This window comes from Telmatherina bonti, assembly GCF_933228915.1.
Source record: "Telmatherina bonti genome assembly, chromosome: 2".
Lineage (NCBI taxonomy): Eukaryota > Metazoa > Chordata > Actinopteri > Atheriniformes > Telmatherinidae > Telmatherina > Telmatherina bonti.
This window is the reverse complement of record NC_136620.1, coordinates 28095289-28122828: the sequence shown is the minus strand read 5'-3', so window position 1 is coordinate 28122828 and position 27540 is coordinate 28095289. Positions and strand designations below refer to the sequence as shown.

At 40.2% G+C, this 27540-nt stretch overlaps 2 protein-coding genes across 5 annotated transcripts in view; both read left to right on the top strand.

Moving 5' to 3' along the window:
- LOC306770678 (protein phosphatase 1 regulatory subunit 12A) overlaps positions 1 to 15977 on the top strand; it is an 18201-nt gene extending 2224 nt beyond the window's left edge. Inside the window, exons 2-25 of one of the 4 annotated variants that reach the window (XM_079259576.1) lie at positions 3458 to 3588; positions 3738 to 3856; positions 5118 to 5274; positions 5415 to 5559; positions 5647 to 5721; positions 5843 to 5922; positions 9478 to 9647; positions 9741 to 9850; positions 9927 to 10124; positions 10288 to 10370; positions 10464 to 10553; positions 10720 to 10821; positions 10912 to 11013; positions 11095 to 11185; positions 11292 to 11420; positions 12242 to 12344; positions 12435 to 12538; positions 12676 to 12735; positions 12818 to 12840; positions 12913 to 12973; positions 13067 to 13171; positions 13317 to 13367; positions 13551 to 13601; positions 14800 to 15977. In XM_079259576.1, the coding sequence (XP_079115702.1) occupies positions 3458 to 3588; positions 3738 to 3856; positions 5118 to 5274; positions 5415 to 5559; positions 5647 to 5721; positions 5843 to 5922; positions 9478 to 9647; positions 9741 to 9850; positions 9927 to 10124; positions 10288 to 10370; positions 10464 to 10553; positions 10720 to 10821; positions 10912 to 11013; positions 11095 to 11185; positions 11292 to 11420; positions 12242 to 12344; positions 12435 to 12538; positions 12676 to 12735; positions 12818 to 12840; positions 12913 to 12973; positions 13067 to 13171; positions 13317 to 13367; positions 13551 to 13601; positions 14800 to 14886 (2427 nt within the window). In that variant the 3' untranslated portion in view covers positions 14887 to 15977. Of the gene's footprint in view, positions 1 to 3457; positions 3589 to 3737; positions 3857 to 5117; positions 5275 to 5414; positions 5560 to 5646; positions 5722 to 5842; positions 5923 to 9453; positions 9648 to 9740; positions 9851 to 9926; positions 10125 to 10287; positions 10371 to 10463; positions 10554 to 10719; positions 10822 to 10911; positions 11014 to 11094; positions 11186 to 11291; positions 11421 to 12241; positions 12345 to 12434; positions 12539 to 12675; positions 12736 to 12817; positions 12841 to 12912; positions 12974 to 13066; positions 13172 to 13316; positions 13368 to 13550; positions 13602 to 14799 lie in introns of all 4 variants that reach the window. The other 3 variants (XM_079259575.1, XM_079259578.1, XM_079259577.1) reach the window with 3 other exon arrangements.
- Positions 15978 to 18301: 2324 nt separating this feature from the next.
- Positions 18302 to 25495, top strand: pgghg (protein-glucosylgalactosylhydroxylysine glucosidase; the record flags this gene model as incomplete). The annotated part of the gene is made up of 14 exons (XM_079259238.1): positions 18302 to 18323; positions 18823 to 19117; positions 19203 to 19413; positions 19497 to 19932; positions 20006 to 20125; positions 21204 to 21335; positions 21408 to 21519; positions 22820 to 22892; positions 22980 to 23116; positions 23207 to 23340; positions 24633 to 24728; positions 24805 to 24902; positions 25014 to 25237; positions 25419 to 25495. The coding sequence occupies exons 2-14, from the start codon at positions 18874 to 18876 to the stop codon at positions 25493 to 25495; spliced, it is 2094 nt and encodes a 697-aa protein (XP_079115364.1). The 5' UTR covers positions 18302 to 18323; positions 18823 to 18873.
- Between the last annotated feature and the right edge of the window lie 2045 nt (positions 25496 to 27540).

Here is a 27540-nt window from a genome sequence, read left to right as displayed (position 1 = left end):
ATGAGTTGTACTGACTTCCGGGATCCCCTAACTTTTCATCTGGTGCCGTGTGAAGGTCAAAATTTGGTTTGTCCAACATATCGGTTTATGAGCGGCCACTCCGACAACTTTTGTGTGTTTTCAGCTGTTAGATGTGTCTGTTATTAGCTGTGAACATTTCTCTACATTCTGAGTTGGTTTTTCTCTTTAAAGGATTTTTAATTGAGTACAAACGTTTTTCCTAAAACACGAGAGGCGACTTCCTGCGTGGTTACAGCCACAATGATCAGTCAACCAACAAACTGAGGATTATTTTTGTAATGAAATAAATATGATCCTTATGATGATACCTACATTTTTTATTTTTAACCTCACAAATATGTTATTGAACCCGATCTTTATTCAAAACCCTGGAGGAAGTAAATTGCTTCTTTCTTTTTTCTTTTTTTTTTTAGCCTGATGAGAACAGGGAACAACTCATCCGGAGCACGATGCTGTTTTCAGGATTCTTCTAGAGACACAAAATAGTTCATCAGATTTTACAAGAAGTGCAGCATCTGGCAGACTCTAAAACATCTGGGAATCTGAAGCAGCTACTTCGTAGTGTCTTTGGATGCCACTGTGGGCTGCTTTTCCTCTGACGATACCAGATATGGGCTGTACCTAGACTGAGGTCCAGAAGCTTTTAGACACAAGCACAATCTGCATCTTTGAACTTCCTTATCAGCGTTGCAGAACTGCTTGAACTGTTCAGGAGGTTCAACAAAATATGAAGCAGTGAAGCATTTCTCAAGTAGTTTCTCAATGTTTTCAGCTTTGACAGCATTGGGGAAATTTATAAGATTCCAAATACAGTATAAGGATAATTTGTGGTATTTTAATGCAAATCACTTTCAGCAAAAATGATTTAGTTCCTTGAATTAAAGCTGAAACTTGTTATTTAATTCATGTTATTTTATTCATGTTATTTTCTTGTTTTCAAATTAATTGCAAAGGTACAGAGAGATAAAATTACATAAGAAAACCTTTTTTTTTCTCCAAGTTTGACCTGACTGTCAGCATGCACTGGTATTTCAATAACAGCTCATCAACTTATTTAATTTAATTCAAATTAGTATTAAAATCTTAACTGTATTTTGAGCCAGCCTACATGCTCACATAGACTTACATGGGCTGAATGACCAGATCCTCAGCATGAATGAGATGACTGATAACAGATCGGAGTGTGTTTAACTCCCATTCGGCTGTGTCGTTTATGGAAATCTTTGGAAAACAAATGGACACAGTTGCATCAGCAGTTGCAGCTTCTTCCAGTGTGCTCCAGTCTGCTATGCTGGGATTCGAAGGCTCAGATTTTCTTCCTGATTTAAGATTGTTTTCTTGCTTCTCTCAGACCAAAGGTGTGTTTAATATTGTGAAAATAACCAAACAGAATATAGATTTTTGCAGTTTTAAATGTAAAACAGTACCATATTTTATAAGGCGGATTAAAAACCAATCCGGTGCGAGACCCTGACCTCTGCGCCGCCCTCTCCCAGTCGCACTGTTATAAACATTTTTCATTAAAACTTTACTCAGTCGTTGTGAAGACTTAATAAAAACTGCCTTCGACGTCTCTGGGGATGAGTTACTTACTTGGGCTTTAGGTGAACTTGGAAAAGAAAAGATCAGATATTTATTTTTCTTTTCTCTACTGTTCCAGCTGATTTGATTACAAACTGAACAAACTGAGCGGCACAGAAACCCACATTATACACAATGCCAACATCTTCAAACTGAACTGAGATCATCCCAAACAAATATTTTTAAAATTGGGAAATGGGAGACACATTTTGGGGAAGGAAAACATGTTTAATAAAGCCAAGTTTGCAATGCCGTAGATAAAATCCTGACCTTCCTGACAGAGCAAACCACTTTGGGGAAAAGGTGGAAAACTGAGCGACACATGATGATTTCACTGGTTTGTACCCACACACTGAAAATAAAAATAGCTGTCGCCGAAGCCTAAAACACACAATTCAACTGCATTATCATGGAGGATATCATCTAGTTAAAACCATAAACATGTTTACAACCAAGTAAATTAAATTTGTTTGAGGCATCTTTTCTTTTGCTTTTTTTTTTTAAAAACTTTGCCTTTATGAATTAGTTTTGGGGGGGGGGGGTTCACTAACTCTTTCAAAAATGGTTCTGCATGACAGTTTCCGCCTGTGAGGGTTTTATAAACACAACATTTAAACGCAGCCATTCATGCTTCAGTCAGACAGAGCACACACAAATGAGCGCGCTCACAAAGGAATGATCTTGATTCAGAAAGTTAAAAATCAAGCAAACTACTGTATCAAATTAGTTTCATTCTAAAGCACAAATAAAAACTCTCGCTACCTGCAGAAACAGGCAACATTGTCAGATTTGGAGGTAATGCAGCCTAAGTGCGCTTCCTGCGTGGAAGCAGCCGTGACCGCCTGCAGAGTTGTAATTGGTTTATATCTTTATTCAGTGGAAACGGCAAAGAATCGGGTCTGAAATGAAGTTTAGTGTTTACCTTCTGGTTGTTTGTGATTAATTTGCTAACTACTTCTTCTTCCTCTTCTTAATCTGGAAACTCAAGCAGATGACTTGAGAAACAAAAATAGAATAACTGTAGTTTCTGCATAAAGCTTCACTTCTCAGGAACTGTGGCTTCCATACTAAGCAGCTAATAATCCAAAGCATTACGCTGCAAACACCCACATTGTAACTGTAGGCCAAAATCAGTCATTTGATCTATAACACATACACTGTTATCATGTAGCATCATGAATCCTGCCCGACCTGACTGGCATGTTCTCAGAAAGATTGACATGTAGCAACAGTAAGGTGTTTACTTTGAACAAATGCTCTGTTCATGCAGTGTTTTACCTGTTTTAAGAACAAATTATAAAAGATTTAACATGACAAATTTTGTTAGGATCTTTCTTTGCCATTCTCTGTCTTCTGATGTTTTTTCCTTTTGGTCTTGTACTATTTGCCTTAGCTTATGATATGTTGCTTTAATCTAAGCTCATGAGGTCCTCATGCGATTTATCTTGAGACTTGTGCTGGATCACGTTGGGATCTTTGCTAGACCTCGCCTTGGGAAAAGCTGCTAAATAGATTCAATGTTTCACCCATGCCACAAAATGACTGTTTTGGAAAGGACTCGAGGGCTTTTTAGCAGCCCGCTTTGCAGAAAGTCATTACAGCATGTAGACACAGTAGTCATTGTTTTTACCCCGGTGCTTTAGTCGAGTTTAATAGATTTTGGAAATGTCTGGAGTTTTGCCTTTTACAACAAACCGGAATGAAGCAGGTCAGAGACTTTTTCCAGTGTACTGAAATTACAGCCAATCTAACTTCCATTTGCTAAGTTGCAGAGAAAGATGAAATGGCTGGAATAAACATGAAGCAGTAAACATTTGAAGCACCATCCATCATGTGGCTGTTTGTCCTCTATCAGGCCTGCATTGATGAAAATGCTGAGATGGTGCAGTTTCTGGTGGAGAGCGGCAGCAACGTCAACAGAGGGGACAACGAGGGCTGGACTCCTCTGCATGCTGCAGCTTCCTGTGGCTTCATCCAGATTGCTAAGTGAGTGGCTGACCACCATCTGTCTCATGCCACGGTTATTTCTGTGGTGCTGAGCGCACGAGAGCAATGTTTAGTCAGTGTAGAGAACAGCATTGTAAATGTAAGTACGTACGATTCAAAGTGGCTTTTGTTTTCGGTCTTTCCTTAAGGTACCTGATTGAACATGGCGCCCACGTCGGGGCAGTAAACAGTGAAGGAGAGCTTCCTCTTGATGTTGCCACGGAGGACGCTATGGAGAGGCTTCTCAAAGCTGAAATAAAAAAACAAGGTGGGGAATGACAGAACTTCAACATTTCCCATGAAGCTTTATGCCAAAGTTGAACCCTGTCCGTCTTAATGAAGTGTAGATTCAAAAGAGTGCATTAGATCTTTATTCATTTAGCAATGCCTGACAGTGTGACACTAATCAGACCTGCTTAATCAACTCATTTATAATCAAGTCCTGAAAAAGTTGATTTGTTACAGAGTTTTCTGGTTAAACTTCCTGCATCTTGTGTTTGATTTGCTGAGTCTTTTTTTATCATTAGAAACACATTTTCACAAACAGAAAAAAGAGAAATTCTAACCAAAACAAATCATTCAGATTGGTTGTGTGTCATTTTTAACTCTTTCCTAACATTTTACAGGTTTGACTGTAAGAAATGAAAGATTTTAAGATTAAACTGGATCAGTATTAGTTTCTGTAAATGCTAATGGGGCTAAATTGATAGTTGATACTTCAGACCACTTAACATGTATCTAATATGAATTATTTAGTCATTTCTTAATTTTCTTTTTCCTGCGATGGACTTGGAAACGGTCCAGGGTGCACCCTGCCTCGCCTGCTCATTGCTAGGGTGGGCACCTCAACCCTGAATGGGACTAACCGGTATAGAAAATGAATGAATAATTCATTTTTTTTACCTGAAGAAATGTGAATATGCATGAAAAGTAATTATGGGGAATTAAAAGATAATGTCTGACATACTTTATCATCATAATCATAATTTATTTTATTTTAAACGCAACTTACAAACATGTACAGAATAAAACAAAAGGACAAGACAAAGTGTTTAAAAAGCAACAGGAATACATAAAGAAGCATATTTTTCCTGCCCATCTGAAAGAACGACAGAGTAAACTATGGTTTAAGTTTGATTTGACAACGATGATGACACCAAATGCTGCCAAAACACTTCATGAACTCTAAAAATCCGTAAATGAGGTCAGTAGACATCTAGTGATCCAGGAGATTAGAGGATTAACTTCGATTGATCATGCCAAAAAATGTCATGAGAATTGTATATCTCTCTTCATTCTTCTAAATAGATGGCAGCAAAATTCTTTTTGCATTTCGTCCTCTTTTTTTTATAAGCATTCACAAAGTCCTGCGGGAGTAGCAACACTTTACTGCGGGGAACGGTGCATTATATTTAAATACAGGATTTAAGCTGAATGTTTTTCTTTTTGTTGTCTGTGCTTTATGTCTGATAAAACTACAAATAACGTCTGCGTTTCAGCTTGTCTCCTCCTTTGCATTTGTGTTACAGGAATAGATGTGGACAAGGCTCGAAAGGAGGAGGAGAGGGTCATGCTCCAGGACGCCATGGCGGTGCTGGAAGGAGGTGGCACTCTGAAACCTCACTCAAACACCAAGGCGACGGCTCTCCATGTCGCTGCTGCCAAAGGCTACATTGAAGTCATGAAGTGAGAGCTTATAGTGTACAGTAGAGCCGTGAGGTGTTGTTAGGTTTTGTCTTAGTTTGGTATTGCACCAAGGCGAACAGCCTCCAGTCATGGCTCTTTTATTCCCCCCCGCTCTTGTTTGTTTTCCTCACTTTGGTCAGGGTGCTGTTACAGTGTGAAGTAGATGTGGACAGCAGGGACATAGACGGGTGGACGCCCCTGCATGCAGCCGCTCACTGGGGCCAGGAGGAGGTGTGCACCCTGCTCGCTGACAGCATGTGCGACATGAGTGCTGTCAACAACGTGGTGAGGACAAAACAAACAGACCTTTTCATTAGCATTAAATCTTGATTGAAGCCTCAGCTCGTGTCTCAACTGTTGATGTCCTTGTAGGGACAAACACCTTTAGATGTTGCAGATGAGAACCTCGTGGACACTCTGGAGGAGCTACAGAAGAAACAGAACGCTGTGAGTCTTCCTTCACACTGGCTCCACGACTATCTCACCCGGTTAGATAAACCTGATATGATTGATGCTGCTGCAGCAGCGAATGTTCTCTGTGTTTATGTCTGTTTATATTCCTCTTCAGTTACGCAGCGAGAAAGAGAAACAGACTCCTGTTATTGAGACCAGTCCGCAAATCTCCATAGTACCAGTTCGCACACGCAGGTCAGTGCCAGTGTGTGTGTATATAAGTGTGCACATGTACATGCTATGCTTATCCTCAGCTGAATCCCATTAATGCCTATTCCAGTTGTCTGCATGCAGATGTGATGTTAACCGTCGCCGCATTCCTGTTAACTGTGTTGCCACTTTCCAGTGACATTGACGTGGATACATGGTGTTCAGGGATAATGTCTACCTTGGTGTCACGCTGGATATTTATTGTTTTGCAGCAAATGTGGGTGAAATCTTAGACTGTGTGGGTGATAGGGTTGGGAGTAAAACATTAGGTAACAGAGGAATTACTTAATAAAATTAGATGAAAAACAGCCTTTATTTAACCAAATATTTGTTTGATAAATGCAGATCTGTCATTTATAACTGCAGACTGCTGGAAAATTGACCAAAAAGTTCAGAGTTAGCATGCTTGCATTTTGTATTTAAGTCCCGCCTCTATAAATGTCGATAGTGGCTGGAGATAAAATGATTGGCGTGGCATTTCGACACTAATTTGAACTTGTGTGGTAAATATAGCAGACCATGACAAAAAAACAACCTTTCTAAAGTCATTAAACTATCATACTAAATTATCATGATGTTAATGATAATTATGCATGCTGTATGCTGTATTCCTTTGGTTTTAGACTTCATATCACATAAAAAAGGCTACATTCATAATCTTGTTTATGGGCCTTTTTTGCCGAAAACTACAACTAAAGGTGAGAAAACTTAAGCTGTTGGAGAGCATTTAAGATTTATATATCTCTATTTCTTGTTAAAATGACCTCTTTAAACTGTGATACGATCCCTTTCTGGGAGGTTTGGCTTTTTGTTTTATACACTGAAGAAGGTTTATTTGGTGTAGGGATAATTAAAACTTCGTTCACTGAAGGAACCTGTGTGTGCATCCATCCTGACTTTAAAAACAAAGCCATGAAAAGGAAAAAGACGACCCTCTGGGGATAGGGGTTCAGCCTGAGACTTTCATGTAGCCGACTGTTGTTTGTTGGTGTATTTGGATTTAAAACGTGTGTTGGAACTTTAAATAACTAAAAAACAGTAAAATGTGTTTTTTTTTTTTTTTTTATATATGTATGCTCATATAGGCTCTGCTGTGATATCTATAAGACACAGAGATAAAGTATTCATTTATTTCGGGTCAAGGCACAGAATTTTTTTTGTTTTGGGCGGGGGTGGGGTGTAAAGTTAACATTTATTGTATGAGCAGCTCTTTTACTATTTTTCTAGGATGTCAAAATAAGGTGAGCGAGAAACAGTCAGTGCTTAGAGTGAAAAATTAACTGGTTGTAGCTCTTCCAGGTTATTTCAACATATAAAACATTTCTTTGAATGATGACTTTGTGATTCTTTTTGTTTTTCCATGTTAAAAAAAAAAAAAAAAGAAAGTGTTGTATGCCATGTGACCAGACCGGACGCTCATGTTTCTTATTTAAACATGATACTGAAGTGCATTCAGGCTGGACTTCGTCTTTGTAAAGGATACATGAAAATTACTGCGGTTTTGTCCGTATCAAAAAGGAATTGGATTAAGTCATTAATTCTCTGTGATTAATACCAATAGACCAGCAACTGAATAATTCTTTTCATTCACATGACATTATAAAAATCTAATTATTGCATTTGTACAACTAAAATGGGACTTTTGAAATACATGGAAACAATTTTTCCCTTGCTAATTCATCCAGATCATGCAGTTGCAAATTGAATTTCTCCTGCTCGTATAGGTTTAGTGAGGCTGCGATACAAAAGGAAAAGACGAAGCTGGTAACTCCAAAGAATAACCACAAAAGGATGGCAGCATTTCATTCATTCATTTTCTATACCGCTAAGTCCAATTCAGGATCACAGGGAAGCTGGAGCCTTTTCCAGCAATTAGCAGGCAGGAGGCGAGGTACACACCCTGGACAGGTCGCCAGTACATTTTAGGACCAATCCATAGAGACAAGCAGCCATTCACGCTCACTCTCATAGCTAGAGAGAATTTACAGTGATCAGTAAATCTAACATGCATGTCTTTGGACGGTGAGAGGAAGCCGGAGAACCTGGAGAGAACCCACGCATACACAGGCAGAACATGCAAACTCCACACTGAATGACCACTGTTTCAACACCCCCAGGCTCAAACCAGCAACCTTCTTGCTGTTATATCGTGGAGCTAGCCACCACAGCATCATCCAGCATCTTGTTTATGATTGAAAAATCCAGATAAAGTGTATAAATTAAACATACAGAGCTGTAAGGTCAACCAAGTCACTGTGGTTCTAATTTGCTGCATTGTTTTGGGTTTAGACATAAAGGGTCAACTAGGAAAATCCCAGTACTAACAAGCTTGTAGCGTGGACATTCTATAAAATGAAATTTTCCTTCTGTTGCTGTATTACGGGACAAAGACATGTCTCTAATAAACTGGCTGAGCTACAACCACAGATCAACTTAACTGTGCAGGAAAACTTAGTGTTTTGTGAAAAGACCAGCAGTTTTAAAACACTGTTTGAAACAGACTTAGCTAACATGTTCAAGGGCATCACTGTCCTCTAGTCCCCCGTACAGTTGTGCTCATATGTATTCATCCCCTTTCATTAAAGAAAAGGCTGAATTTACAACAGTCACTCAAATAACTGGAGACTTAAAAAAGGAACATAACTAAAAAATTGCAAAAACATAATTTAGTATTATAAGACACTTTTTTCATTTAATTGAGTTGAAGAAAGAAAAACAAACAAACAAATTGGTCCTGGACAAATTAGAGCACTTTTCTGTTGAACAGTGGGATAAAATACCTGTCAACAGGTGCAGAAGTCTGACTGAGAGGAACAGAAAACACCTGACTGTAGCGGAAACATTAAAGGATTCTTCAACTAAATATTAGTTTATGAGTGATGTAATATGTAATAAATTATCTTATTTGTTTGCTTTGTTAAAAAAAAAAAAAAAAATTCTATTGAACCAGAATTAGAAAATAATGTAATGATTTTCATAAAACTTTTTTTTTTTTTTTTTTTTTTTAATCAATTTCAGCTTATTTTACAGGCAGCTGCTTTTTTTTTCTTCTTTAATGAAAGGGTATGAATAAATATGAGCACAACTGTATGACTTATATGGTTCTGTGTTAATCATGAAGTAAACTAACTGGATGACTAAACTAATTTGCTTTTGATGAGTATAAATGAACATTAGCGGCAAAAAGTATCCTGTACTAATATAAACTGCATCATCGCGTTTATCATCAATATGCAGTGTGCCATTTAGAACTTTGGTTTAGTGTTTATATTCTATATTGGGATAGAAAAAAACAGTAAATAATGCAAAATAAGCAGCAGGTTAAACTGCATTAATCTGTCAGGAAGAGAGATGTTTAACTCATTATATCAGAAAAAGTGACCCACTGTTCCACCTGTTGCTGTGCTGATTGGTGCATGCTCGCTCTAATTGGCTGCACGTGGAATGATTGCCCTGACTGATCAGCTCCCTGCATGCCACCTGTTGTTCCCCTCCACCTCGGCCCCACCCCTGCAGGACCTCTATCTCTCGTATGAGCAGCAAAGAGAAGATCGGCCTCCATGAGCGAGAGAAGCACCCGCCTCCTGCACTGCAGAGCAGTCCGGCTGAGGACGAGGAGGAGGAAGGCCAGGCGGGACAAAGCCAGGCGAAAGCCTCCAGCAGCTCCAGCTCGGAGGAGGAGAGCGAGTCGGAGAGCGATGCCGAGTCGGGTAAAGGGAGCACGTTGATCTGCATGTAAAACAGAACTGTGAATTTAAAAGCAAATTTGTTTAAAAACTTTTATTCTCTGACTGTTGCCGCAGAGAAAGCCAAAAACCGAGAGATCATAAACAACTTGAACAACAAGCGGAACACCACCAGCCTGCTTTCTACTTCCATGTCAGCAAGCGCCACTGCAAGCCAGGTGAAAAAGGTCTGTGCAGATCTAAACTACAGATATGTTTTGCTTTATGATGTCTGTTCAGAATGGAAATTTTTTTTGAGTGTAGCAGGAACCAATCAAGCCTCCAGCCACTGAAGCCCCAGGCTCATGGAGAACATCTCTGAGGAAGGCAGGCAGCTCCGTGACTCTGGGTTCAGCTGGACTCTCTGACTCCAGCCAAGAATCCAGCAGACCTGCAGAGTCTGGCCTGGGAATGACCCGTTCTGCCTCCAGCCCCCGCCTCAGCACTGAGGCGGACACCAAGGTACACAGGCGCGCACGAGATTCAAAGATTTATGCACCTATGAAAGTGCAGCCATCATTTTATTGCTTCGAGCTTGACAAGCCAAATAAAGGCTTCTTTTAAAGCTTCCACTCGTGGAGTCGCATAAATAACTGATAAACAGACCTCCCTTGCTCATTTTCAGGAGCCAAGGCTTGCTCGAGTGCCGCCAATCCCAACAAGGAGACTCTTCAGTATTCCAGATAACAGCCCTGACAACTCCAACAGGTGGGCCTTAAACTCCCTTGTGTGTTCAGTAGTTGTGAAAGCAGAATTCGTGTCAATGCATATGTGCCCTTGTTACCCTGTCTATTCCCTTAGCTGGCTAAGTCGAAGCTCCTCTTACACCCGACGCCTACATAATCAGTCAGGGAATGAGCTCACAAGTTCCACCCCATCTTTGCTTCGCAGGTCAGTCACGCTGCTCTTCACTTGTCTTGTGCTTGTTTTGCTCTGCTGTTTGTGTTTGCAGCCTCACAGTTCATTGCATCCCCACCCCAGCTGCAAATCCTCATTTGTGTGTGCACATGTCTGTGAAAGATGCTTTTGTTCCCATTGAGCTTTGTCTTGTTACCAGCTCATCTTATGGAAAGAGACTGGATGACGCCAACATGACCTCATCGAATACAGGAACAAGCTCTTCCGGACTCAGCCGCCTTAACAGTGTCTTAGCTCAGAGGTACGTTGACTTTTGTCTGAAAAGATTTCCTCTCCGATTTTGAAATAAAGAAAAATGTGGATATATAAAAATTTGTTTGTTCAATGAAAGAATTTCTCAGGAACGAACGGAAAAAAAGGATGATTCATCCATCAACACTTCTAGCTCTCAGAGCACCACTTCAGGTGAACAGGAAACCAAGCAGAGGCGCAAGTGAGTAAAAGGAAAAAAAACATTTTGGCTGGGTGGAAAGTAGATTTTGCAGCTTTATTAGCTGGAATCTTCTTTCTGTAGGTCGTATCTGACACCCGTGCGGGATGAGGAGGCAGAGGCACAGAGAAAAGCTCGTTCCCGACATGCACGGCAGTCGCGCCGCTCCACTCAGGTGAATATTCGCCTGCTTAGATTGTCCCTACTGGTTCAAGTCTTGGAGCTTCTACTGGGTTTTCTGTTTGTTTGGTTCATGATTGTTTGTTTTTTTCCACATAAAGGGCGTGACACTAACAGATCTACAAGAGGCAGAGAAGACCATTAAAACCATGAAGACGGACAGTAAAGGGAGGGAAAAAACAGAAGAGGAGAAAGAGAAGGAAGTTAAACAGAAGAAAGGAGAGGAGGGAGTGAGTTACAGGCCTGTTGGTTGTTGCTTTAAAGGGGTCCTATGATGGTATTTCATGTTTTCTGAGCTTTCTACAGTGTTACAGGGTTGAATCCTCATCAGACATGTGAACGGCACTGTTTTTTATCACCTAAACACATGTTTGAGTTTGAGTTCCAGCACTCTCTCCTTTCGGTTTCCATGGCGGCGAAAAACACGTAGTTTTAGAGAGTTTTTTCTACTTGGAAATCCTTGTGATGTCCCGGGGGATAAGGTTCAGTGATTGGTTACCTTCTACTGGTTAACAAGGTTATGTACAAATACATCAGGCAGGTGGAAAACGTGGGATAAAGTTATTTCCAACGACGGCTGGTGAGTTTACCAAAGAGAGACATCCTGCTGCATTCGTTGCTGCGGGTTGCTGTTTTCCACTTTGTTTTCAGGGTCTGATTCAGGTTCCAACATGTAGGGCTGTTTGCTATGTGTTGACATTGTATTTTGTTTTTTTTTTATTGAGTTCATATGAGCCTAATCCTTCTGTTTATGAGACGTTACAATGACGGCGAAAGCAGTTGCGGTGTGCGCTCCCGATGTAGTGCAGTGGCGGGAGGCGGGGCTTAATGCAGAAGACTCTCAATTCACTCGTTTCGCCCGCAGGCTGATCTGACAGCCTACGGAGAGGGTCGGTCTGAAGTAAATAAAGTGATTTTGTGACAATAACTCCATCAATCCCAGCCCTTCTGGGCGCAGAAATAAAAATAAATTAGCCTGAAATGCACATAATAGTTCCACTTTAACATAATGTCATGTGACATCATATCATGGGGGTCATTGTGTTTGCAGGAAGTAAGCTGGAGGTCTCGTATTGCCAGTCTGCAGAAGTCTGACCTGCTGGGCCTCACGCAGCCGGCTGGCACTCCGCGGCCTCAGACTTCTGACAAAAAGGGTACTTACAACTGGTTTTTGTTTTTTGTTTTTTTTATATTATTCTTACATATTTAACATCATCTTAAGAGTTCCGTTTGGTTTGTTCCAGATGCAGAAGCAGGCACAGGAGAGACTGAGACGGAGCGATGGGTCAGGGAGCGCAGGGAGAGGAGACAGGCTCGGGCCAGGAGGAAGGCACAGAGGACTGGGGAGGTAAACGCTGAAAATATTTTCATCTGGAAATGCAGAGAAGCTGCAAACATTTTAAAGGAAAAAAAATAACAAAATGAGTTGCTGCACCTCAACATTTGTGGGGTTGGTTTAGGAAAAAATGATGCTGTCCTTTACAGAGTGAAGACAATGATCCGAATGGAGAAGACGACTTCTCAGGGAGTGGGTTGGAGCCACAGGTGTGTGTCACTCTTATTTATGCTTTGAGGGCTGTAACCAGAGAAGGCCACCATAATTGTTTACTTTTTTTTTTGTCTACAGAAAGACCAGCTCTCAAGTTCCAGGTATAGTAAGAAACTAGCCTCTGTCTGTGCGGCCTACATGATGGCAGACTCTCTAACCTCTGCTCTCATCAGGTTGGACACATCCAACGACCACACTCGCGGAGGGGCCTCTGAAACTAAGGATTTTAAGAAGGTCAGCAGGCCAAGCTGGCAGTGAGGTTGTGCAGTGTGTTCTTGTGTATTTTGCTCAATTATTGTTTTTTTGTTGTTGGTTTTTGTACATCAGTTATTCGAAGAACTCTCCAGAGAAAACAGCCAGCTCCAGTCTCAACTGCAGGACACTCAGCGGATTGTCAGTCAGACCAAGTTGGACCTGGAGAAAGCCACACAGGTAACACACACACACACACAATAAGTATCATATAGACTTGATTTTTTTTCCATGTTTCCACGTGCTTCATTGCAACCAGTATTTTTGCAACCAGGCCTCCTAGTGATGGCCTGAACATGTTAACTCAGTTCACTGTATCCAACAGAGACAAGAGCGCCTCAGTGACTGTTCTGCTCTGCTAGAGCTGGAGAGAAAGGTAATGCACCTTTACTGATGTGTGTTTTGTAGCTCATCTGCCTCACCACTGCCACTCGGCTGTCTGTTGATGCGTTCTCTTTTCTTCCCCACTCGAACCACTTCCTCACTTGTTTTCACTCAACGTTTGTGCTCTCCTCTACATCACTTTCCCTTTTGGCCCCTCACAATCCCCTGGCACCAGGACCGGAGGATGTTGGAGCGACGCATGGCAGAGCTGGAGGAGGAGCTAAAGGTGAGGAGAGGTTAAGAGTGAGTTTATCATGGCCACTGACACTTTGCATGCCTCTGCTTGAAAAGCCTGGCTTTAGCTTGTGCAGTTTCAGCAGTGTGGTGCAGAGAGCTGTTTCTCACCGAACAGCTGATGTGCTAAGACTGGTGTTTATCATTCATGAGTTAATTTGGTTATTTGTCAAGTTGGTGTCTGTCCTACCTGCACTGCAACTTCTCTAGCAGATTACATTGGTGAGATCTTGTCAATACAAAAGGTTGGGGTTTTTTTTTTGGTTTTATTTTTTATAATTTTATATGCCACACAATGCAGCAAGATAAACATGCATTTGACTTTTTTTTTTACCTTTTTATGCAATCGAACAACCAATAACTGTCTGGTTGATGGCAAATCTCACCAGAGATCAAATGCCCACCCAGGACATCTGGTTGCATCCTGGTAACTCTGGTGGGATACGGTTTTCTCACTGGCCAATCATAGCTGTTTAAGTTTTTACCCAAATTAATTAGCAACCTTCTGCCAGTTATGACTGTTTTCATATGTGGACAGTAAATATGTCATTTTCAGAAATGGAAGGGGGAAAAAAAATCTTATTTTCTCTTTAGCCTTCCCTGATTTTAAGTACATAGATAATCTGCTTTGGTTTATTTAAAGATATCAAACGATGCATTTGACAGAAAAAATAGTCCTGTCTGCAAATCTTTCTTGCACTCGTTCTCATTTATTTCCTAATGGATGGTTTCTGGATGCTCTTTATCGTTTGGATCGGCTTGTAGTATTTCCTCACTAAAACTACGAGAGCATTGTGACTGAAGATCGCTGACCGTCTCGTTTAAATGATTTAGCTTCAACAGCATGAATTGTGCTGCTTTTTGACTTCCTAACTCAGAACAGTTTTCTTGTTTTGTTTTTTTTTTTTATCTACAATTTCAGTTGCTTTTCAGTTGTTTTTATGTTGGTGCTAAACATTTTTGATTAGTTGATTTGCCATTTTGATGTGTGCATTTAATATAACCACTGCTTTACATGCAGGATTGGCTGTAAGGTATGATGTGCTTTTCTACTATAATGGGTTAGTCTATAGTGGAATTTATCATCAAATGAGGTGAAAATGAGCATTGCAGTCATAAGAGTCAGAATGTCGTGAAAATAATTTGGTTTTAATGTTTAACTTTTTTTTTTTTTTTTTTTTCACCTCCAGGTTCTGGTTGACCTGAGAGCAGACAACCAGCGTCTTAAAGATGAAAATGGAGCACTGATCCGTGTCATCAGCAAACTTTCCAAATAGATGAAAAACTCCAGGGAACCCCTCCTCTCCTGCCATTCATCCATCCATTTGTTCATCACTCCTTCCATACATTCCTCCCAGTGCCAAAGAACAAGGGGGGGGCAGCAGCAGAATGTTCAATGCACATAAGCACTACAGCTATACTTGGATTGTGATGCCTCTTTATGAACAGCTGGAATGTCTTTTGTGTGCCTTGTTTATTTTTTTAATGCCCAGCTGTCATAAGAGGACCTCTGGTTACGGAGGCTTCCACCCTAGCAACAAAACACAACGGCGATGTTCTACGACTGCCTGCATCAGGTTGCAGCAACGTGTACACGCAGTCCCATGCATGCATCCATATTTCCTTGATGCACATTCCACCGAGCACATAAGACTTGTCTTAAAGCTCCCACCTTTTTTTTTTCCCTTTTTTTTTTTTTTGTATTTTTTTTTTTTCTTTTGTGAACACATTCATTTCACCCACGAAGTTTCCCCACTCCAAGTTAAAAAGGTTTTGGCGTATTTTGAGACTCGACGACTGAAGTACATTTCGGGCTCTGCCTTTGCATTCAGCAAAGTCATGGCAGGGGAAGTCTCTGAAGCTCTGCTGGGTTGTTTTGTTTCCACATGCAAGTGTTTGAACCCACCTACCTCTCCTCCACCTATGCACCCCACCCCCCTTAATGTTTTGTTACCACAGACCTACTCCATGCTCTTAAGAATGGACCTGGTCACTCGACCACAGCACTTTACTCTCTGCAAAGCAATAAAAGATCTGCAAGACTATGCCCGTCCTCCAGACAGAACATTCGTTCAGCAGCATCTTCTCATGGCTACTCGACTGAGTGGAGAGGGGAAGTTTTGCTCAAGTCCAGAGGTTGTTGCACAGTAAAACAAATGGCTGTTCTGTCCAGGCCTATTATGCTATAAATGGTTTTAACTTTTACCATTGATAAAGATATTATTTTCATAGTCTTCCATTGTCAGTTCCTCTCTTGCTAAGAAGCATGGTTGTGTATATAAATGTTAGTCTTAAATAATATCTGAAGTAAACTTCCATGTAGCCTTGCTTCACATGTTGGTTTTCTAATATATGAAATGGATGTCTGCACCCCAATTAAAAAAGTGTTTCTAGCACCTGCTTGGTTATTGCCTATGTTAGTTCATCTTCCTTTACTATTGTTTTGGCACATACCAAAAGTAAATTTGATTCAGAAGCAGCCTGAGAGCATCTACAACACCAATTTCTGGCTTATCGTGCACTTGCTATCAAGTTGTTTACTTATGTTTTGTGAGCACCTGCTTGTTTTATTGTTCCACTACCGCTGTACGATATCATCCATGTACGCGGTCAGTTTTTCTGTTTGCTGGTAGCCAGATGTCCTACATCACTTGGGAACCCCCCAGCCCCTCCAAAAGAAAAAAAAAAAAAAAAACAGCTGCAACACTGCAATGCTAACGCACCATGAACTTAAAAGAGGAAACTGGGCTACCCAGATGTATTTACAGTATGTTTGCACTGCTACATTAATCTGCTGCTCTCAGGTGGACAATACATCACAAGCAGCTTGAGGGACATAACAGAAATTAGCATGTGATGGATGTGCACTTGAACATCTGGGAAAAAGCTGTGCAAGTCCTGGTATCTTTTGAGCTCCTGTCTATTGGCACTAAACTGTACCTAACACAAGCCATCCATCTGTTTGTCTCATCTGAGAGAGAAGAGATGGACCACTGTCCTGCAGGGTAAAAGTACCGACAACAGGCTGAGCTCCTAATAAGGAAGGGCAGGCTGGCTGAGGCGCTCTCTCTGTAAATATCCCTCAGGTCTGAGAAAGGCAGAGGAAGGGAGCTGGGGAAGAAGAGGGAAGCGGATGGATTGCAGCCTTATTTGGTCAAAGCACTGCTTTTCCCAGGGTTTGTGGCTCTGACCCCCTGGCATGATGCCAGATGCTGCACAAGAGGCTCAGGGATGCCACCAAGAGGACCAACCAATGTAATGCTACAATCCAGCTGCTGGTGAGGCTGAAGAGCTGGATAATGTTCATTATACAGTTTCATAGCAGGATTTCTAGGAAGAACATTTGTAATCAGGGAATCTGTATGTAGATAAGTAGGCAACTACCTTGGAGCCTTAAACTGCTATTGGTAATAGCCTTAAACTGTTACTGCGCAATTTAATGATATATAAATCAGTAAAGTATACTAAAGTTGAGGCCCTGAGTCCACATGATATAAATTATGTAATGAGATAATTCATTAAATGAACATTTTTCACAGGTTTTCTGCACATTCTGCAGCCCAACGTCACTGTGGATATTTTTTAAACTTGCCCACCACCACAGCGAACTTTGAACAGCTGTGTCCACGTGACGTGAAAATTGACTTTTATCTAGGAGTCTATATCTATCCATCACAGTAGTTATGGAGGAAATGTAGTTCAAGAATCTCTTGTTTTGTTATGTGCCATACTCACTGATTAACCCCATTTAAAAGTTTGATAAGTATAAAATTCTTTATAGTCTGCATAAAAAAGGGTTTCTTTTGAGATTTGTAAAGGTAATGTTTCACTGTGATGCTTTCTCGGTTTCCTTCTTTTTAAAATCTCATGTGAATCCAGCTGTGGTTCGGTGAATCAAGCTGCTTACCTGCTCAGACATCACATGTTTATAAAACACATAAAAAACAGCCTCCTCTGGGATATAGAGAAAAAAAAGCTATCAGTAATCACATTACAGTTGTATTCAATTGTTTTTCAGAAAGTATTAATTGATTAACAAAAAGGTATCAGAACAAAAACAACAAAGAGGAGAATAAATAGAAAATTATATTTAAAAAATTAAGATGAAATCAACCTTTTTTTCACTGCAGCAACAAGCTGTAGCCATGCTGGCATTAAATTATAAAAGGAGAACTCTTCAGGCTGACTAAACAGCTGGCAGGAGCTGAAATGATTTAGTTTGGAAAGAGTGATTTGATGATAACATAAACACTTCCTGTGAGGAGTGTGTTCTACCTCAGCCAAATGGTCCGACTGCTTTCACTGAAAATATATAAGCAGTCGATGGCAGCCTTTTAGGCCAGTTAACCAAAGCCAAAGTCCATTTTCAACAAAACTGTAAACTCACATTGTTATGTCTCATTTTAAATACACTTGTTTCCTTTCTGTGCATCCAATGTGCAGCTGAATGCAGACTATGTTATCCTCCACATAGTCCATTCCACGTTTTTACACAGACCAAAGCCAAGTCCACATTTTCTGTGCAGCACAAAGAGCTGCAAAAAGCCTCCCCCTACAACTGAGATACTACAAAATAACTTGGCTCCACTTCATGAACAACTTTTGGAGCGCCTTTTTTCTTTGCAGATATGAGCTCTGAGTGAAATCAGAGCACGTAAAGCTGTGATTCTACAAGTTAAGCTGTACAGATCAAGTGTTTCGGGAACTTTTCCAGGTTGTGTCTGCACTTTGGGTTTTTCCCTGCATTCCTCTTTGTTGCAGAAACAGATGCTTCTTCCTGTTCACGTGAGGCTGAAACATTCCCACTGTGCTGAAGTGAAGGGTTTAAGAGATGTTTGTGTAGGCCACTGAAGGAACACAGCTTTGCTTGATCACCGAGCTTGTGCGAATGTGTTCAAACAAATGTGATATTTCAGACTTTGTGTAATTAGGAAATTGTTTTTTTTCCCAGTAATTAATTCTCTTTCTTTAGCCGTTATTTGACTGTATCTCATTTATTACATTTATCCAAAGCTGCCTGGATGGCATTTCTACAAAGACGCATCTTGTGACCCAAGTGTGTCAAAGTACAAAGGATACAAATAGCCTTTTTGTGACAGGAACCTGTGAAGCTCGCCAGGAATGATCTAATGTCTCTTCTTGCTTTCTTATCTGGCCATGTAAGAATATAGATGTTTTCACGCCATATAATGATACAATAATTCTTTATTCAGCTGAAGACTCCCTGCAACCTTCTGCAACTTTGTGAGGATCACTTGCTTGCCATGTCCTGTGACTCGGATCCGTACATCTTCACCACCGATACTCTACCCAGTGATCAGCGCTTCCTTCCTCCACTGGCAAATGGGCTTCTGGGCTGGAGGGTGTACAACAATATCATGCACATGGGAAGTGTGTATAACGGGGAAGGTGGACATTGCCACAGAGCTGATGTCCCCTGTCCACTTGCTGTGAAGATTGCGACAGAAGAACCTGCCCAACACACCTATAGCCTGAACACACACACAGGTAGTACTCGGCTTTGGTGAGTCTTCAGGGGTCAGATGTTTTCACTGCATGCAGTTTTTAACTCTATTTTCTATTCCTCTTTCAGGCATTTTCACCCACACCATCGGCTCAGCCGAGGTTACTGTGTCACAGTCTTTGTATTCTCACCGATTCTACCCCAACCTCATGGTGATGGAGGTTCTGCTGGTTCGTCACGTCCCCTCAGAACAACCAGTCATTGTTAATCTAGACAGTTCGTTCACCCCTCAAAGCAAAGACATTGTTTTTGAGTCTGGCCCTGATTACAAAGGAGGAAGGTGAGCTTGATAATATCTGTCTTTTAACTTTGTACAACTGTAAACTCATTACAACAGCTACAGTAAATTCCTCTCTCCATCAGCCACATCCAAGGACACACAACCACAGCTGAGTTCCCAGGTGGCTCCTGTCCCACAGTGCACCTCATCTGGACCCCGATACCCTCCACTTTGATGCTAACACCCGACCAGAGCCAGGCTCGCTGGGGCTTCTTTTTGGTTGCGGCCAATAGTTTGGACTTTGCGAAGGCCAGTTTTGATGAAGGCCTGAACCTGATGGCGACTGGCAACCTGCGCCCATCTCATGAGAAGGCCTGGAAGGAGCTGTGGCTACAGAGCACAGTGGAGGTAGTTGGATCAGAAAGCCTCTGCAAGGCCCTGATCGGTTGTATGTTCTACCTCCTCAGTGCCTTCCCATCCATACATGACTCCTCCAGCTCATTCGGTGGGGTCAGCCCTGGTGGGCTTTCTAACGGCGGAGATGGACAGGATTACTGGGGGCATGTTTTCTGGGACCAGGTGAGGCCAGTGGCAGCCATGTTGTTTCTTGGTGTTGCACATTTCATCTCATCATTCTGTCTTCCTGTAACAGGACATTTGGATGTATCCAGGTATAGCTCTTTTCTACCCTAAGCTAGCCCAAGCAGTGCTGGAATACAGAGTGAGGACTATAGACGGAGCTAAAGACAATGCCAAAAAGCAGGGCTACAAGGTATGAGGATCAGAAAAATATGCTGGTGTCACAATCTGGGCTGTTTATGTACCATTTTAGTTCTGCAACTATGAAAACAGTATTGTTCAAAACACTAAAGTCCATCCATCCATCCATTTTCTGAACCGCTTAGTCCAATTCAGGGTTGTGGGACGCTGGAGTCTATCACAGGAATCATTGTGTGAGAGGCAGGGTACACCCTGGACAGGTCACCAGCTCAACACAGGGGGACAAACAGCCATCACCCTCACATTTACTCCTTGAGACAATTTAGAGTAACCATTTCAACTAACATGCAATTTTTTGGGCACTAATGTCATTTACAGAAATGGAAAATTAAACAGCTGAAAACACCTGTTTAAAAAAAACATCAACATGTTGATCAGAAAGAGCCAGTCTCTGTTGATTAGCAATAAATACTCATAGTGATGTCACGCCCCCTCTTAAAACCAGAAAAAAAAACTTAACAGTGCTGTAAGTTTTTAAAGGTCTTCCATAATTAGTGCATCAATTTCCATAAAAGAAATCCAGTCAGATGGCAGGAAAAGGGCAAAGATTCCATTAACTACGTGGATGCTTGCAGAAATAGTCAATACATGTGAAAAATTAGATTGACTTTGAAAGATAAACAGAAGGACGATGGTGAGCTTTCCTCACGGATTTGGAAAGTGATCTGTATCTTAATATGTTTAGCTTATCCTCCATATTGCATTCAAAGTGCCTGGTTTTTATTGAGCTCCCTTAAAGCAGGCCTCGAGGAGTCAGTTTTCCCTTTTTTTTGTAGCGTAGCTTGATATGTGCAGTTTTCTTTCATTGATTTGTTTCTGTCTGTTAGATGATACTGAGTACCTGCAGATAAGAGGCCAGATTGCTTTGATGGAATTTAATTGTTGAGTAACTAGTGGATGTAACGTTGTCTGTTCTACCACTCTTTTACCAGTTTGCAGCTAAATGTTGATCTGAAAGCAGCAGCTGAGAAATGACAGCGGTATAATACATTTTATCATGGTTTATCTCTCTATGGTTTTAGTTACGCATTTTGATAAAGTCTTTTAAAGAACGGACATTATCTTTACAGGGGTTGAAGTTCCCATGGGAGAGCGCTGTGTCAGGGAGAGAGGTGTGTCCTCAGGACATTTATGGACAACAAGAGATTCACATCAATGGAGACGTCACACTGGCCTTCCAACACTATCTCTATCTCTCTGAGGTATCCTCCTCTCCTCCTCTCTTCCTATCACATTGTCTTAATTTGTGATGATAACTTAGCTCTTTGTTGTAGGATCTGTCCATGTTCAGAGAGGGTCGGGGCAGCGAGGTGATCTACGGGGTGGCTGATTACTGGGTTTCCAGGGTAACATGGCACCCTGATGACCAGAAATATCACCTCCTCGGTAAAGAAAAAAACAAAACAAAACAAGAAAGGTCAAGAAAAGTCCAAGGCATTTATTACTGTTTAAGTTCTTATTCTAATTTATATTTTGACCCTTAATCTACTTGTACAGCAAAATCCACAAGAAATTCCACATCCAAAAGAAAACTGAAGAACAGAAAACTGATTTTGTCTGAGAATGCAGAAGTACAAGGTTTTAATAACAACAAAATTGTACAGTAAATATGATGGTGAATTTCTGTTTTTATCGTGTAGGCTGTAGTACACAGGTATGTTTTCAAGTGTTATAGAAATCAAATTATAAATTGTTAGAAAGCCATATAAGTCACAGGTACCCTTGCAACACAGGTGGGTATTGCCCCAACAATGTGCTAAAATATCTCTCACGGTACTACAAAAAATCCACACAGATTTGTCTTTTTTCACATTACACTGTCAAAGGTAAAAATCCATCCAGAGCCACAGCAGCCTGTCACCTTCGCATCATGCTAGTCACCAGCCTTGACCAATTTTGTTGTAGGATAACATCCCATTCCTTAACCAGGAGTTATTGAAGGTCAATTAGTGTGCTTGTGTTGGTCAATGGCATGTACAGCACACCCAAACCGATCCCGCTAGTGTCTAGAACACAGGTGTCAAACTCCAGTCCTGGAGGGTCGCTATTCTGCAGGTTTTTGTTGTCTCCACGCTCCAACCCACCTGACCGAAATTCAAAAATTGGCTGACAAGAATCTGCTGGATCCATTTGTTTTGAATCAGCTGTGTTGGTAGAGGGAAACAACAAAAACCTGCTGGAGTTTGACACCCCTGGTCTAGAAAATGGAGGTAGGTCTCAGATTCTGGAAATATGGAATCACCTCCATAGCACCAGGCTCTCATTCTGGTATGTCTATCAGTTAGCTGCCAGTCATACATCTATTACTGGTAGAGAACTGACTAGCTCTTCAATCTTAAAACAAGCATTAATCTTAAAATAAAAGTAGTGCAGGGGATTATGGCATGTTCTTGGGGAGTACTACTCACACTTTAGGCTGAGTTGCTTATTTCATCGAAGCATCACAAAAAGTTACCCATTTCTGTGAAAGTAACTAATCAGGTTTTCCAATGATGTAAAGTAAAATATCCATTATATGGGTATCATTAAAGGGGAGAAATAATCAAACAAAACACAAAGTTCCTCACCTTTTGAGCTAAACACAGATGTCTAATATATCTATTGTATGTTTTCTTTCATTACTATTTATTTTAATATCATTTTCAACAACTATAATCAAATATATTCTGTACACTGTTTGTTTCAGGTGTCATGCCCCCAGATGAATATTACTACAATGTCAACAACTCTGTGTACACAAACACAGTGGCCCAACTGAGGTAGCAATATTAGTGTTTAAATGTCTTATTTTATAATGCAAATAATCTTATGACAACTGGTAAAACAAAGCATTTGTTGCTTGTTAGTCTCCAGTTTGCTGTTGAGTTGGCTGATCTCCTCCAACATCCTGCACCAAAAGAATGGCAAGAAGTGGCTGACAAGATCAAGATACCTTTTGACCAAGAGTCCCAGTACCACCCTGAGTACGAAGGCTACACTAAAGGTTAATGTCTGTGCATCTGTGACACCAACCAGTGTCTGAGATCAAACATCTTTAAGATGATTTCCTTAAATGTTTTCTGCTGTCACACAGGACACGCAGTGAAGCAGGCAGACACAGTGATGCTGGGTTATCCTCTTGGAGTGTCCATGTCCCCTCAGGTGAGAAGGAATGATCTCGAAGCATATGAGCCAGTAACAGACCCAAATGGTCCAGCCATGACATGGGTAAGTAAGAAACTGTTGTGTATTTAATAAAAAGCTACTGTTGAGATAACACATTTAATCTTGATAAAAATGAGTAACAATAGAAAAACAAAAAACACAGTGTAGCTGAATTCATACTGATTATAGCAAATAATTGCGAAATGCTGGAACAGGGGAGTGTTTACTCTGTATTTCAAGTGTTTGGGAAGTACAGAGACCGCTTGATGTTGTTTTTAAAATGCAATCTTTGCTTGTTCTTGCTTGAATTGGGACTACAGCTACCTAACAGGTTGGGGCTACATACGTTCTATTTTGTGTTTGAAAATATGTAAAAAGTGTTTTTTGGTGGATGATTGAGCTGCAGGCAGGCCAGTTTAGCAGTTGGAATATTTTATGGACTTATTAAAGTACTTTCATATTGTTCAAATAAGCAAGTGTTGTTCTTTCTGTATTAATAGCGCCGTAACAGGATTGAAGTTTATTCATGCCATGGGATATTCTGACATATGTCACTTAATGTGATATAGATAATAGAATTAACTATTTTTTGTCCACGTAGTCCTTCACAAAGTAGTGAAGTCCCCCACTGAGTCTTTGCCCTTCTAGGATGATAAGCACCCTCGCCCCAATTATTTTACTGACCAAATCAACCCAATTAAAAATTGGAATTTTTGATCACATATGTTTTCTTTGTAGCTCATAATTACTTCATCCAACTCAGACCCACTCCGTTCCACATCCCAACTTTCTCATCTTTAAAACTTGAATGTCTGTAAATTCTTACATTTAATTTTTTTGTCTTGTTTTGCACCATTTTTATTTTAATTTTGGATTGAAAAAATCCACAAAGACAAACTAAGTTACAAACAAAGACAAATTCTTCTTTTCCCTTTTTCTTTTCTTTTATGTTTTTTACTTTTATTTTAGATCTTTGTTTTGTGTCCAGATTTTATTTATTTTTTAATGTGCAGTGTTTAATTTTAAATTGTGCAGTGTTGTTTTTACTGTTCAGCACTTTGGGTAGCTGCTGCTGTAGAAATGTGCTATATAAATACACTTGAACTTGAACTTTTTAATTTTCCATCTGAATCATTCATCTCCATGGATCTCATTTCCAACGCTATCCTCTGCATCCCCTTTTCTACATCTAACAAACTTCATTTCCTCTTTCACAACATCCAAAAATCTTGAATTTTGGGTGTAGATTCTCAGCATTCTGTCATCGAACTACCTCGTCATTCAAATTAATTCCTACATTCAGTAGTTGCCCATCATCATAAGCAGGCACTGATGCTTTTGCTTTCCTTTATCAGGGTATGTTTGCAATTGGCTGGCTGGAGCTGGGTGAGGCTGAAAAAGCTCAGCGTTTACTTGAGAAGTGCTACAAGAACATCCAGGGGCCGTTCCAGGTATTGTCACCACACACTCATTATGCCAAAATTTACTCAGTGAATGCATAATGATTTTTTTTTCTTTTTTTCACAGGTATGGAGTGAATCATCAGATGGCTCTGGTGCAGTCAACTTTCTCACAGGTATGGGAGGATTCCTGCAAGCTGTGCTGTTTGGTTTTACGGGTTTCAGGTCAGTTATCAATCTTTCCAACAGACCCAATGCAAGAACATTTAAAATTGAACAGTCCTTGACAAGTACACTATGATTATTAAGCTTCATACATGATATTTTTCTTCCTAGAATTCAGAAGGAATGCCTGGCCTTTTCCCCTCTGCTTCCTGATGACATCTGTGAGCTTTGTGTTCGTGGTGTGAACTACTTGGGCAGTCAGATGGACTGGCTACTAAGGAAAAATGAAGTGTGCATCATTCTAAGGGAACATGAAGGCAGTGCTGGCGATACTAAGGTCGCTAATCTACAAGTTGTCTTGAAGGCATCAGGGGTTAAAATCCCTCTCACAGCAGGTAACATGTAATAAGTAGTGCAAATACAGCAGTAATGCTTAATATTATAAGTTTCAACATTAAAGGTAACTGTCGTAAATGAAGTTCATCATCATAAAAATACTTCAACAATTTCATTAAAAGATGCTTTTAAAAACAGCAATTCTGACTTAACTTGTACACTGCGCATCTGTCATTTCAGGGCAGCCCATAACTTTTCCTCGAGAACATGGTTGTGTATGTAAAGTGGATTCCACATCCTACTGCTGGCCTCTCTAAAAAAAAAACCGGACCATCGATGCTCCATATTATTCAGTTTACTGAGAACCAAAAACATGTTATGCAAGTTATTTTAGTACTGTTATTTTCATACAAAGTACTGTATTTTTTGTTACCATTGTTGATAAAAAATCTGATGAAAGGGGATAAAAGCGCATCATATTCTGTTTTACTTCACCTGTATCTTACAGAAAAAATTGTTAAGTTTTTTTTTTTCTTTGGTTTAATTACATTATGAAATGCAAAAATAAAAATCTTCTATATGAATTCAGTGGATCTGATGTCAGAACCCCAACCGCGAGATGCCAAAGCACGAGACACATTTGCACTCTTAACATGTTCATGAGTGATTTTATCGGGGGTTGTTACAGAAAAGAGAAACAAACAAAGAAAAAAAGACACTTTTATGAGGGTGGAAATCGCATAAAGCCTAATTTATCTTTTTCAATTGCTGCGTAGTGTTTAAGTGTCTTTGAGAACCGTTGGTTTGTGAAGTAAAGTCAGCGCATGGAGGAAAAAAGCACGTTTGGTTAAAATAAATTTCACCTTTTCTGCCGTGGTCTGCATCAGCTCGCTGGTCTACATGTGTTTGTATTTCATGGGCGGAGTGCGACAACTCATCCCAGGTACAGATTGGCTGGTTTAAATCTTGACGACGCAGTAACTCCGCCCTCAAACTTAGTTGAAGGCGTACCTCGGGGTTTCCGTATACCGCACCATTAGCCGCAATTGTTTCCAAATTATGCCCCGCCCTTCCGGATATCTCTGTTCACAAATCGAACTGCTTCTCTTCTCACCGCGCTTCGGGATTGGCTGGTGAGGTTTGAACGCGTTATAAACGGTTTTAGCGGGGCACTGGAGGATATAGCTATTGTCGTTCTGGACGTGCAAGTCAAGTATTTACACATACAAGTGTGAATTCACACATTTTAGACTATTTATTCTTAATGCAAGCATGCGATTGATTTAGCTTTTAAAATCGACGGGAGAACAAGAATTCTATTCCCTTTTCAGAGACTCGGAAAACAAAGGTAAATATAGTAATCTGCTCAGTGTTAGCTTTGATGACTAAACTTAGCAGGCTAACACTGCAACGTTTGCCATCTAAAATATAGTTAGTCGGCTACATATATTTGTTGCTGTTTTGGTAGTTGAAACAAACCACCACAACTTAAATATGTTATCACGGGCCTTCTGGGTGTTTTAAAGCTAAATATTTTTAAAAAAAAATTTAAACCGACTTTTCCTTCTTTTCCTAAGTTAGCATGCTCCTCGTGAAATGTCATCTTCACGAGAAAGAGAAATGTTTGTTCTCTTTGGCACATAGTTACATAAAGCCAGGGAGATTTAACTTTAAAATGTATTTTAAGTGTAACACATTATGTCAGTGCTGCTGCAATTTTTCAATAAACCAAAACAAACATGTTAGCGTAACCAAAATATTATCAGGTAGACTGCTGTATCAAATAACATTTAAGGTACAGGACACATTGGATCTGCACACGTAAACATGAGACTTAGGCTGGGCTGGTTAACATCAATTCATGTCAACTGTTTAAATGCTTTTCCCTTTTGTACTTTACTATTAAACCTTGTTCAATTTTGTAAGCCATGTTTTTAAATTAACATTGGAGTTTAAGATAAACTACCTTTTCATTTAGGCATTAAAACTAGTTATCTGACCTATTTCAAGAAAAACCCGATGATGTTACGCATTTAATACAAATAAATTTATTAAATATTTTAGTGAGCAACTCATAACTGAACTCAACATTTCTGAACGCAAATAATAGTATTTTTATTCAGCTTTGCACCAATGCAACATTATTTATAGCAGAAAGTCAGTATTTATCTTACTCAAGTGACCAAATAAAGTGCATGTTATAAAAACATGATCTGAAATAAGATGTAAAGGGAAGAAAAAAAAAAACAAAAAAAAAAACTTATGTAGGGCAAAGCGAATGCTGTATAGACAAAAACAATTATTTTACACTTTTTATTGACAGGACACTGCCAAAATGTGCATTAGAGTCCAAAATAATCTT